The following is a 14,502-nucleotide window of genomic DNA, read 5'->3' on the forward strand; positions in this document are numbered from 1 at the left end:
TAAAGTAAAATAAAAAGGACGAAGAAATAAAAACAAACATAATTAAAGAATATTTTAATAAACAAGATAAACATGCTTATCATAACATTACACATTAATGAGCAAACTACTTTGGTTGAAAATACAATTTGAGTATTAAATACTGAAAAGTGTGAATGCGATAGTAATAGAGATATGCTAAAACCCGAACAAGTTAAAAATGATTGTCTAACTGTAAAAGATAATGATTTTAAACTTGGACGGATGAATTGTAAGCTACATTTAACATTATATTTAAGAGGAATTCATTCGTAACGCACTCCAAACGAACGCATCTTTGATTCTCATTTGTATCTTACCAATCAAACTCGATGAAATTTTGTAGACATGTTCTAGATAATAATCTCAGTGTCTATGGATTTCCAGATTTCTGTAAAAACGTTAAAGTTATACGGGGTTAAAAATTTACATACAAATCTTTAAGCATGTGTTACTTTGAAACTACACATTTTTACAGAAATCTGGAAAACCACAGACAAATATTAATTTTTTAAACATGTCTACAAAATTTAATTGAATTTGATTGGTTAGTACTCAAATAAGAATCAAACTACGTTTGTGATGATCCTTTGGAAGTGCGCTAGAGAAACGTCTCTTAATCTATAACTAATTGACGGAACGAGCCATCAATTCCGAAAAGCTCATCATAGTTAGTAGGTTTCCCAGGCCTGAGAGCTTCATCTGCCTTGTATTGTTCTTGTTCGGTGAACCAAGGTGTGTATTCTTCGAGTTTCTTAACCCAAGCATCTGTAAGAGAGGCAGATAATTTCAAAATATTGCAACAATTTTTTTATGAGTCGTGAGAAATTTCTATTAGTCTCTAAACGCGTGGTGAGTAGCATCATAATCCACATTAATATTTATAAATGTAAAAGTGTGTTTGTCTGTATCTCTGTCTCTGTAGAAGCTTGTATTCAAAGATGAACATATAATTATGCTAATTTTATCTCAGAAAATGGAAGCAATTTACTGCAATATTCATAATTAATTATTACAATATACCTTCATCGCTGTACCTATGCTACAAAATTTGAATTGAATTGAATCTTGAGCATATCAATTTATTTTTTGAGTTAGTAAAAGTTTACCTAAATCAAAGGAAAATAGAACTACCACTATCTTTTCTGGTCCTCTTTGTATCGCAGGGAATTTAATTTACAAAGTTAGTCTTTGTTCAAGTTAAACTTTTGATTACATTCCTAAGACAAGATATTGAAATCTTAAATGAAGTGATGCGAGATATTTGATTTTGAGAGTCCCAAGTTTTTGACGATGCTGTTCTGAGTTCGCATTGCTGTTCTGAGTTTAAGCCTTTAGCTAGATTCTAGCGGATACCCGGCATGTGCTACTACGTTAAAAATAATTACCTAATGCATTTTTATTATTGATCTACGATTCGATTCGATTGAACCATCTTCGTATTATTGCCTTTTTAATGAAACCGGTTTGGGGCACATTGATTGGATGGTTTCAACGTCTATAGCGGACATAAGCAGAAACATTTTTTGTGTTTTATATATTAGGATTTCAGTAGTTAAACTAAGTAACTTACTGTGAATGTCATTCATGGGACCAGCCTTTCCGCCGTATTCACTCGGCATCATTTCCTGTGGAACATGTTTGTACAGTTCGCTGACGTCACTGTGGATGAAGATCTGCAAAACAAATAATATCCATTACGTACATTCAAACAAAAACAGAGTTAGGTGTTAACTTTTTTCAGAAAGAGCTATTATTATTAGTATTATCTAAATATATAAAAGAAAAAGCCGAGTGACTGGTCTATCAACGCACAACTGAAACTACCCAACGGATCGGGCTGAAATTTGGCATGCAGATAGCGATTATGACGCAGACATCCGCTAAGAAAGGACTTTTGAAAATTCAACTCCTAAGGGGGTAAAATAGGGGTTCGAAATTTGTATAGTCCACGCGGACGAAGTCGTGGGCAAAAGCTAGTTGTACTATAAACATGTTAAGTGGAGGTTAAAATGTGTTATGTAAGATCACAGGTCATGTAGCTAATGATGTCTGTTTTATGCTCTTAAATTATTTTTGCGTTAAAGATCTTGCGTCATTTGTTAAGATTTTTTTTATTTTCTTTAGTTACTTTTAAATTATGCTCAAGGCACATTGGAATGTGCGGAAGAGACAAGTCCTGTCTTTTATAAAAAGTTGGGAGTCATACTGAACTTTACTTCTAAATTGAGTTTATATAGAGAAATAAATTCAACAAAACAAAAACAAATCTATTATTATTCGTACCTCATATTTATTTTATTTCACACTTTGCAGTGGAGATGAGGTTTAATTTACTTTGTTTAGTTAATATTTTGGAACAGATACGTCCTTTTGATTCTGCCCAAAACTCCAAAGACTCTGCCGCAATATGTCTGGAGCTTAAGTCTTTTTTTCTACCAAGCAAGAACGATGCGTGTCTCTTTGACTGTAGTCAGACTTACGAACACCAATGCTAGCCTTAATCTAATTGATATCTGATATTATAAGCTTTTATAAGATAAAGATTATAATTACTCTATCTCTGATCTTCTCCTTCAGGAACGGCTTGACGAAATTGACGATCTTGTCCACCAGTGGGGAAATATTTATTACGTGGACTTGCTTCAGTTTTACTGGGTACGCCTCCTGTAAAGGAAAAAATATAGTAGTTAGTAAGACTGATAGTGCTGAGCTGGAAAAAAATTTCGGGTTGTGTCATACATGACTCAGTTTATTCCAGCGCTTCTTTTGTTTGAGGCTTTTAGGCTTTAATGCTCAAGTGGAGAAAGCGCCGCGATTACCAGCTCTTAGTTATAAGATTTAATGTGTGGCACAAATTACGAAAACATTTTCCTTTTCTTCTTTTCTTTTTCGTTTCTTTTGATATTTTTTGTGACTAAACATTCTGTTCGTAGGTTCAACCTAAGTTCGTAGGTTCACTAAACCTGGAACTCAAGTTCCAGGTTTAGTCAAATTGGATAAAAAAATTACTAGTTATACTAAAAAGCTAAGTAATTAGTGTAATAGCGCTGTTTAATGCTACTTTAGAAAGCGATGACACAGTCTACGATAGAAATGTATCCAGCGGCTCCCTGCGACTCGTCTGATGTCATCCGTCCACCTAGTGGGGGGGGGGGTCTTCAAACACTGCGTCTTTTGGTACGAGGTCTCCATTCCAGCACCTTGGGACCCCAACGTCTATCGGTTTTCGATTATGTGCCCTGCCCATTGCCACTTCAGCTTCGCAACCCGTTGAGCTATGTCGGTTACTCTAGTTGTCGGATCTCCTCATTTCTGATTTGATCACGTAGAGAAACTCCAAGCATAACTCTCTCCATCGCCCGCTGATCCATCGTATGCTGTACGTTGTACCAAACAGGTTTGTCTGTTTTGATGGATTATATCGAATTAAGCTTGTTGTTCCATGATGTGTATCAGGGACTTCCGCAAAGCAACGCCTGCTCCTATCCAATATTTATAAACCGTCTTATTTACCTGAACACAAACTAAGAACTTCTTCACCAACGTTGGAGTGAACTTGGCGAAGTGGTTGGGGGTTGCTACAGAGGCATCCAGGATATAAATATCTCCAGCCACTCCTTCCTTCTCTTCCGCGAGTCTCACATCACCCAACATAAGGGCCAACTTGAATGCATTTGCTACATTGGGTGTTTGGACATCTTTTTCGACACCTGAAACCAGAGGAGGTACTTATTAATTATCTTCATTATATAAAAGTATCTCTAGGTCTAGAAATCTAAGATTTGGCATGTAAGTATTATCTATAAGGTAGACTAAATGATTTTTATAAATTCAACCAGAGCGAAGCCGAGGCGAGCCAGCGAATATTAAAAAAAACCGACCAAGTGTGAGTCAGACTCGCGCACCGAGGGCTCTGTACTCAGGTATTTTTTTCGACATTATACGATAAATCAAAAAGCATAAAAATAAATAAAAATCCGTTTTAGAATTTACAGGTAAAACCCTTTCATATGATACCCCATTTGGTATAGTTATCTTACTTTGAAAATACTAATTATTTGTTCATGAACACATTTTAATTTTTTTGTGTGATGTAACCACAAATTTACGGTTTTCGGATTTTTTCCTATACTTGTGCTTAAGACCTGCCTACCTGCCAAATTTCATGATTCAAGATCAAACTATAGCTGATTTAGCAAACTAAATGAGCTTAGGAGTTCAGGAATACACACCTCTCATAAGTACCACTCGGCGACCATCGGGAGTAAGTCCTGGCAGTGGTGGCATTTGACTGAAATAATATTATAACGAAAACTCTTCAATAAGTTATACATTATTACTGGATAAATTGTGCTGTGTTGTCCCAAAGAGTCAAAAATCAAAGGTAATCAAATACTAAAAGTCTGCATTGAGCAGATATTAATGATAGGTACCTAACTATCAAAAATTCTTGGAATATCAAACGAGTAAAGGTATAGGTATGTTTATTAGGTATGGATTGTATCAGTGGGTTTTATGGACCAACGGAGAAGATGCACTCGTAATTCGGCTGTACGCAATACTGGAGTCTTTAAAGTACTATCATTTTCTTTAGTTTACTATCTAATAGGCCTACGAAGGTGATGAACTGATCGAGATAAAAGAAGTAACTTACATAATTTTAGTGATTTCCTGTAGCTCGGGGCGGGTGATGTCTCGCTCGGTGAAGAACTCGGGCACGGCGGAGCGCATGGTGAAGTACATGTCCAGCTTACGCTTGCACTTCTCCAGGGAGAATTTACACCCGCGGAGGAAGGTCATGATGCGTTGGTCATCTGAAACGGAAAAGATCAAAATTTCAATGAACTCTCGCATTGAAAACATAATATGTTTGATAATCCCACAAGAATTTATGAGATACTAGCTGATGCCCACGACTTTGTCGGCGTGGATTTATGTTTTTAAAAATCCCGTGGGAACTCTTTGATTTTCCGGGATAAAAAGTATCCTATGTCCTTCCCCGGGATGCAAGCTATCGCTGTACCAAACTTCGTCAAAATCGGTTGAACGGATGGGCCGTGAAAGGCTAGCAGACAGACAGACACACTTTCGCATTTATAATATTTGTATGGATAAGTCCCGCAAATTGCTAATGCGCGTGACCGCGCTTTTGGGTCCAAACACCACCACACTGGCCAAGTGCGGATTGGCAAATTTCACACACCTTTGGTAACATTATGGAGAACTCTCAAGCTGAGGTTTCCTCACGGTGTTTTCATCACCGTTAAAGCAAGTGATATTAATTAATTGCTTAAAACGCACATAGCTCCGAAAAGTTAGAGGTGCGTGCCTGGGAACGAACCCCCGACCTCCCGAATATGAACCACTAAGCTTTCACGGCTCTATACTAATACCTTTACCAAAGTCTATAAATCTACAAAATACGAATAGTAATTTCAATTCTGGTCATTCTACTCTTTCAGCAAAGGTTGCCTGGAAGAGATTGCTTTAGCAATAAGGCTGCCTTTGCACCCTCTTGTATAGTTTTTTCGAAATATTGTTTCTCTATATGTACCTATATATTATTTGTGTGTGCAATAAAGTATTCTAAATCTATACTTATTACTTATAATTACTTATCTATATCTATATCTATACTATTATATAAAGAGGTAATGTCGTTAAGTTTGTTTGTAGGGGGTAATCTCTGGAACTACTGAACCGATTTTAAAAATTCTTTCACCAATAGAAAGCTACATTATTCCTGAGTGACATAGGCATATTATATATACGCGGGCGAAGCCGCGGGGATCAGCTAGTAAATAAATAAAATAATTAATCTTTACCAAATTCATCAGGTAGATGAGGTTCCTTCTTCAGCCACTCCTTGATGTGGGCCAGGTCCTGTTCGCGAGTGTCAGGGTTCTCGTTCAGCTCCTCGCGGATCTTCTGCCACATCTCCCCAGCTGGCTGTTCTAGCGTCATCTTGGCTTCTGGTTCTGGAATGAGAGACGGAGATTTGTTCTTTAATGTTTTATTCAATTTCTGGATTAAGCCAGCGGGTAATAGTCTTGAGCACCATGTCCATGTTTGATCAACGTTCCGTAACGTTACCAGAACGTTGCCAACAGGTCCCTATTTCTAAGCATCCGCTGTCCGTCCGTCCGTCTGACTTTTATGTCAGAAAGCTGAATCTCGTGAACCATGGTAGGCTATCGTTTCTTTGCGGATGTCTACGTCATAACACGTCATCCGTCCAGTAATTCGAGCTGTGCATTGTTCTAGATCAGTTAGTCAGTCACTTTTTCGTTTTATATATTTGGAATTCGCGTATCTAAAATTATAATTAATAATATTAATTAATTAATTAATTAATAATTTAAAGCCTTCCAAATCTGAATTGGTGTAATACGCGTATCAAAATTTACGACCGTTTTTAATAACGTATCTAACCACGCCTTACCCTTACTAAAGTAATCAAAATCTATCTAGGTAAAGTCACTGTTTTACGTTTCGATAATGCACAGATAGATATCCATTTCTATCTTGAGTGTAAGACGGTACAGTCTATAGGTAGGTTTCTTCTTACTAGAGATAGTTGAGTGCCAATTAAATATGTTTTTCAAAGAAAAAACAAAAATACCAAACTTATTCTAGAACATAAAAATTACAACTCGAAAATATCATCTAAACCACCGCAACGAGGCAGGGTGCCAAGAACGCTGGCAGCGTTACCTCGATGAATGGCCAGACTAATATGCTGACCGAGGTAACTGCCAGCCCTCCGGTCCCCCGTGGATTCCGCGAGACGGGATGAAAGGTCCTTAAAAAAGGATCTAGCATCCTCGCCCCACGAACCCATGGTCTCAACTTATCATCTTTATTCAAAGATAATAAGTTGATCTACCTAGGTCAAAGAAAAGACGCGAGAGGGTAGGTAGGTATTCGCTTTCCTAAGCAAACTATTTTTGTCTTACATTATTATGAATCGAATATGGGATGTCACGAACATTATTAATACATTAGCCTTGTCCCGTATCGTGGATCGTTACGAGGGTGTGACGAAATGGCCTTATGTAATCTAAAGTACCTATACTTACCTACGTATTGGATATTGGTTTCCTGCCTGGTGTTTGATAAACCGGGTTTGGTGGCTCAATTTCTATGTGGCATCGTACCGAAATACTGAATATAGTCAGTCATCAATGCCTGCGATTTTTTATTCATAAAAATAACCATTGGGATGATGAAAAGATTTTAATCTTACTTCATAAATCCGAATCCGTTCACACATTTAAAGGTTATGATGGAATATAGAAACTCACATACATACCTACATGGGTACCTACATGAACCCTGAAAATTCATACTAAGCTCAGTTAGGCTAAACCCTTCTCGTTCTGAGAGAAGATCCATGGTGGGTTGAGATGATGATGAATGTTATGTCATATTGCTAATACCTAATACCTATGTAAAGATAGATGCGGTAAATTAGACAGGGTGGTTTGTTTAAACCACTTTTTGGGTGGCGTATCGATTTCTACGTGGCATTAGCATAAAGAAACCACGGTTGAAGCTTTCCATTAAAAAATCTTTGCTAATCTTTGCATTTGTGACCGAAAACCCAAATACCAATTTTCATGCAAATAACTTGAAAAATGACCGACTTTCATACAAACTTTCATCCCCCATTTAACCCACTTAGGGGTGGAATTTCGAAAAATCCTTTCTTAGTGGATACCTACCTACTCTTTACAAAGAATAGAACCTCCAAATTTCATGTCTTTAGGACCAGCGGTTTAGGCTGTGCGTTGATATATATGTCAGTCAGTCAGTCAGTCAGTCAGTTAGGACTTTGAATTTTATATATATAGACTAGATAATGCCCGCGGCTTCGCTCGCGTAGATTTAGGTTTTTATAAATCCCCTGGGAACTTTTGATTTTCCAGGACAAAAAGTAGTCTATCCGTAGTAGCCCGAGATGTAGCAAAGTACCAAATTCGGTGAATAAAAAGGATTTGCATTCATACATACGATCGATGGCGAAAACCACAAACCGACACAAAAAAAGGTCATGTCCTAAAAAAATACAACGGTTGGAAGCCCTACAGAAACCCGAAACGGCTCATGTAAGTATGCCTACTTACTTTCTTTAAAAAACGACGAAATTCGCGGTTTATTCTGCGGAACGATCGTGCAAAAACTGCTTTTCAGGTTAGCTTTCACCGTTTGGTGTTAGGAAATTGCTAACTGCGGTCACGAGAAGCGCTCTGATAACCCAGTCATTTACCTATACAGTCGTTTGTGAACATAGACTTATTATACTAGTTTGTGAAGTTAGCAAATGCCACAATCTACATCTTCATCTTATTGATTTTTATTTTTTAGGGTTCCGTACCTCAAAAGAAAAAACGGAACCCTTATACTTATAGGATCACTTTGTTGTCTGTTTGTCTGTCTGTCTGTCAGTCTGTCTGTCTGTCTGCCTGTCTGTCTGTCTGTCGCGAGCAGTTAGTGTAAGATAAATTGAAAGGCATAATGGTTTTTAATTTATCTCAAGCAGGATCCCGCAATCACAGGAACGCGCACTTGGCACAATACATTATAGTAAACAAATTGCTAGCGTCATCTAGTAAACTACTGCATAACAAGACGCAGCCTCCGGAGGTTTAAGACTAACCAGAATGGAAATTTTCACTGATCAGTATAGATGGCGTTAACGGTAACTGTTTTTATCTTGCAATTGATGATGATTATGATATTATCATCATCATCATCAACGGATAGACGTCCATTGCTGGACGACATAGGTCTCTTGTAGGAACTTCCACACGCCACGGTCTTGCGCCGCCTGAATCCAGCGGCTCCATGCGACTCGTCTGATGTAGGTATAATATTGGGAATTATTTTTAAGGAGTAAAATTGTAAAAGTCACTTTTGTAAACAAATAAATTAATTGAAATTGAAGATTGAATTCAAGCAACAAACCGTGAGAAAAGAGCACGAGCATATTCTTGCAGTTAATCGTTTGGTTTGAGCTCACCCTAAGATGCAAAGTGATAACCCTGAAATATGCAAGTAGGTACCTACTGGCAGAAGAATAAATCCAAAAACCTTATGAATCGCTTAGTTGTACAGCATTACCTCAAAAGGTATATTATATATGTCTTTTTTAAACTGAAATAGAGTTTATGTAAGTTATACGTTAAAAGCATTTGTTTTATGAAAATATTTCCGCATATAAATAAAAGATATGTACATATTATACATAATAATATGAATTATAACTCATGCATGCAGAAGCGATGCTTATAAAGCAAAGTTATAAAGAGAGAGTTTGCAAGAAAGTGGTTTCAAGAGAAAATTACGTACTGCGAGATAACTGATCCATATCTTTACTCTTCTGAAGATCTATCTACATAAAAGGAAAAGGTGACTGACTGACTGACTAATCTATCAAAGCACAGCTACTGGACGGATCGGTCTGAAATTTGGCATGTAGATAGGCTATTATGACGTAGCGTAGACATCCGCTAAGAAGGGATTCTAAGGCTGCCTGTCCACTGGTGCGGAGCGGAGCGGAGATGTGTATTGTTGACCAATCAGAGTTTTGTCACATGACGGAATGAAATTATCACGTTATTTATCGACAATCTGATTGGTTTGCTTAACACATCTCCGCTCCGCTCCGCACCAGTGGACAGGCAGCCTAATACTTCAACCCGTAAGGGGGTTAAATAGGGGTTAAAAATTTGTGTAGTCTACGCGGACGAAATCGCGAGCATGAGCTAGTCTTGAATAAAATACTTGTATAATATTAACCTATTTGAGGTTATTTTCAGGACTAAAATGCAACGAAGTTAAGACGAGCACTCCTACTGATCGCGATTTTTTCATTACCTTCACATACAAATATACACAAGTTTAAAAATCTATAAAGGAAGTATAGTTACTAGGGCCAATGATGAAAATGATAAAAAAACGTGGACTCCTGTAAATCATAACGATCCTATGAGCATTTTAAAGACTCAAATTGGATGAAATTGGATGAATCTGAATTAGATGAAGGTAAAATAAACTAACATGCACCATAATTTTTAATTAGTACAGCAAATTATTCCAAAAAAAATCAAACACAAGAGCAATCCAGACAACACTAGCGCAAAAACTATAATCAATATAAACGTTCGAGTCATTTACCAGACTTTTTAAGACATCACGTTTCCAATTGCACTAGGTAGGTACCCATAATAATTTTTCATGCCAAGTACCTATTCTGTTCCGTTATGTACGTTGCGCACATTTCTTAGAAACCTCGTGGAATTTCTAAATTTATTTCTATTGGGATAGAGTTTACAATCAGTTGCACATATTTGGCACATTACACGAGACCCGATTATTTCTAATGATAGGGGAGCATGGAAATTACGTTTTGAGTTACAGTTGTGTTTGAAATGTAAAAACAATTGCGGTCCTAATAACTGTAATTGCGCAAACATTCACTTAGTGCCGGTTATCGGGGTAAGAGAAATGGTCTTGTATTTCACAATCAAAATTTGAATATTGCATGTCAATTTATTTTATTTTTATCTATCAAGGAAGATAATCTAAATACCTAAATAGAAGGAAAAGTTAATTGACTGACTGACTGATCTATTAACGCACAGCTCAAACTACTGGATGGATCGGGCTGAAATTTGGCATGCAGATAGCCTTTTATGACGTAAGAAATGATATGATGATAATGGTATGATGTTCCGCTAAGAAAGGATTTTTGAAAATTCAACCCCTGGGCGGGTGAAATAGGGGTTTGAAATTTGTGTAGTCCACGCGGATGAAGTTGCGAGCTGCTAGTCATAGACAATTAGAAAAACAATTTTATAAAATGCAAATTGAAATCCAGGATTATGATTCCCTATTACCCCTGTTTCAAATAAGTGGGTCAATATTTCTAGTTATGCTTGTGCGTTCATTTTTTTAGGTCAATGTCAAGATGATAAAAATGTTTCCCCAAGAGGGATTTTGGGAGCTTCTTTGTATTATATGTGCAGTTATGATCAAGCATGAAGTTCGTAAGACTAAAAAATAATCGCTGAGGTCAATTGCCTCATCTGGTGACAGGAGTGCTGGTTTTTTGCGCAGAGGATCAGCCTAGCTGTCCAGCCCAGAATTACAGCCATACTGGGTTAGCAGTTAGCACCATTTTATGCGTGCATGACTTGTATATTAATTAGATAAAGCTTTGATAAGGAAATGAGTTTTACCTTGGAATAATATAAAATCTAGTCTCATCCGCTAGTGATCTAGACCAAGTATATTTACACGTTATGAAAATTGAAACCCTTCCAGTTATTTAGTAAGTGTAAGTTTTTCAAGTATATCTATCTAAAGATATGTAGGTCTCTTGTAGGGACCTAACGCCATGGTTTGGCGCCGCCGCCAAATCCAACAGAACCCTGCGACTTGTTCGATCTGATATGTCCACCTAGTGGTAGATTTCCAGTGCCAGGTCACCATTCTAGCACCTTGGGACTTAACCAATTATCGGTTCTTCGAGCTATATTATGCCCTCCCATTGCCACTTCAGTTTATGAGTTATGTCGGTTAATTTAGTTCCCAGATTTTTAATTGCCTAGCGCTAGGCTATAAATAAAAATAACATGGATGCTATCAAACCTGCTGGCAAGTGATGATGCAGCTTAAGATGGAGCGCGCTTGCCTAGAAGTTGCCTATTCACTCTTGACTTAAAGGTTTAAGGTTGAAGGAAAAACGGATGCCGGAAGAGTGTTTCATCCCCTAGCGGTTCAAATTAGAAACCAGGAAGTAAATCGCTTCGTATGTGTCCATGGAATTTTTGACTACTTACGGGTGCAGAACTTTATAATTATGTCTTGCGATACGATAGTAGAAAAGTGAAGGAGAAACCAGGTTAAAAAGTTCTTGGGCACACTCTTGGGTTATTATGCTCTCTTTCTAGTTAAGTGGCTAACCGCGCTCCGTAGGCAAAAGGCATAGCATAGCGTATAATAACTAGAATCTGCGATCTCGTGCAATTTCTCTGCGCGCGGGTTAATGACCAGTGAATCATCCGACCAATTCACCGGGACAGCGCAGCGCGCTAATAAATATTTTAATATTGAACATTCTTTTTCATACTTTCTTGTCGTTACTGCTCTTCTATTGCATTCTGTGTTAATTTACCGCTTACACGGTATTTCATTGTTTTGGATTTATTATATTTATCACTAAATAGCTTATTCAAGCGACTTCGTCCGTGTGGACCACACAAATTTCAAACCCCTATTTCACCCCCTTAGGGGTTGAATTTTCAAAAATCCTTTCTTAACGGACGCCTACGTCATAATAGCTATATGCCTGCCAAATTTCAGCCCGATCCGTCCAGTAGTTTGAGCTGTGCGTTGATAGTTCAGTCAGTCAGTCACCTTTTCCTTTTAAATATTTAGATCACTACTCTTATTATATAAACGTGATTTTGTGTTTGTTTGTTGATTTTGCCATCAATCGCAGCAAAAGCAAAAGTAGCTACGGATTAATGTGTTTTTTTGCAAGGATAGGTAATAAGTACTTAAAGACGGAGAGCTAATTTTTTCCAGAAAATGAAAGAGTTCCCACGGGATTTCCAATCACCTCCATCCACAGGGACTAATTAGCTAACTAATTAGTTTTAATTAGTTTAAGTATCGGCTAGCCTTCTCATACGTACGATAGGACAAGCTGAGGTTTATATGAAGCTTAGAAACTTGAGATTTTGCATTATATGGTTTTAAGAAATCCTAACGGGCTCTTTGATGAATCCACTTTCAAGCAAAAAAAGTTTCGGGACAAAGCTAGTTTTGTAACAGTCATTAGTTGGGTTCAGCAGACACAAATTAGTGAGGTCAGCATTAATTTCTCTTAGTAATATTTCACGTTGAAATTCTTCGACGCATCAATTATATAGCAAACCAGAGATGAGAAAGGCCGGGCATGTAACTAGGGCACGCGATCAGATAGATATCCAATTCATCTGCTTACATGCGTGAACTATGGGACGCAGGCATTTTAAAGAGCGTCCCATCAAACATGCTGCTTTGCTCGACCACGAGAGATGTGTAGAAATAGAAATTGTAAATTGAATTGTATATATTAGTTTCATGTAGGACAACCAGTGTCTTTTACGCTAATATGACTCTAACAAACACCAATTCGTATTGCTACTAAGTAATTCTACTAAGAGGAGCTGGCAAGAATCTCAGTAAGTGCAAGAAGGTGAGAAAAGTGGAAAAAGTTACCCGAAGAAGAGGTACTAGGCGCAAATAATAAAGTCTTTGCTATTTAGGTATTCAAGTAGACAAAAATTGAGAGAGTTGCTGAATTGATTTCCTTGCGAAGAAAATTGGAGAGTATGCAGGTGACAACAAAACTTTGCTAGTCGCAGATGAAGAAAGGCGTTCAGGCAGCGAGATAATAATAATAATAATATTAAACATTATTTATCATAATTTTTTGTGATTTTTTGCTAATGAAAAATAATGTTTTTAATATTATTTTTCATAATTTTAAAAATTATGAAAAATAATGTTTAAAATTATGAAAAATAATATTAAACATTATTTTTCATAATTTTTTGTGATTTTTTGCTAATCATTCGATTGTATTGGTTGCATCTGTATTTTTTATGTTTTCATGAAGGAACATTTTGTACGTCTATCGATCGGTTAATTGTTTAATTAATCAACAAACCATAATATTAGGTATATTTATTTTCATCACTGTACGGCTAGTCTACCCAATTTGTATAGACACTCTCATTTCATGTTTTAGCTCAAGTCTTCGTGATTTAAACAAATTTTTAATTTAGATACTTATAAAAACTTGTCTTTGTATACCGTTGGCTTCCTATTAAATAAAAGGTTATAATTTAACAAAAAAAAATTACTTTACTTGTATAAATTGAAAAATGATTACTGAGCTTAATGGCCAAATATATAATTAGACTATAAAGTCTAGAATCTATAGCTTGCTACTTTGAAGATGAACATAAAATTTTATAAAGCGATTTCCTCCCGAACGAAGCAATTGAAGTAGTTATTCTTTGGTTGCGTTTATCAAAATATGGTATTTATAGTAAAGCATTAAGTGATATTATTAGGTAGCCTTTTATTTAAAAAAAATAAGTTTTATGCTATGCTTAAACCGTTTCCAAAAGTTAGATTAAAAGCTAAAACTAATCATAATTTAGCACAATTCATCACGTTTTAAAACACAGCACTACACTTACTAAAAATTAAAAATAAATTAATCGATATTCACCTTGGTAATGAAAAATCAAGTCACACGCCAAGCTTTCAACGATGGAAACACTCTCACTTGAACGCAACGTGTTTGCAGTTTTATTAAAAACTTTTTAGAAAAAAATTGAACTTTTTAAATTGATTGTCTATGCACTGATATTGTTTATGCGCGTGCGCCGCGCTGTCTCAAATGCGAAGGCACTGTAT

General features: G+C 36.6%; 1 protein-coding gene across 1 annotated transcript; it reads right to left on the reverse strand.

The window, feature by feature from the left end:
* Positions 1-39: 39 nt before the first annotated feature.
* On the reverse strand, positions 40-14,502 carry LOC117985051 (alpha-tocopherol transfer protein-like). Its single transcript, XM_034971741.2, has 8 exons — positions 14,315-14,502; positions 5,847-5,999; positions 4,676-4,835; positions 4,254-4,312; positions 3,535-3,731; positions 2,575-2,685; positions 1,592-1,694; positions 40-786 (listed from the first exon to the last, which is right to left on the reverse strand). The coding sequence occupies exons 2-8, from the start codon at positions 5,983-5,985 to the stop codon at positions 635-637; spliced, it is 921 nt and encodes a 306-aa protein (XP_034827632.1). The 5' UTR covers positions 5,986-5,999; positions 14,315-14,502; the 3' UTR covers positions 40-634.

The sequence above is a fragment of the Maniola hyperantus genome, chromosome 9 (genome assembly GCF_902806685.2).
Source record: "Maniola hyperantus chromosome 9, iAphHyp1.2, whole genome shotgun sequence".
NCBI classification, from domain to species: Eukaryota; Metazoa; Arthropoda; class Insecta; order Lepidoptera; family Nymphalidae; genus Maniola; species Maniola hyperantus.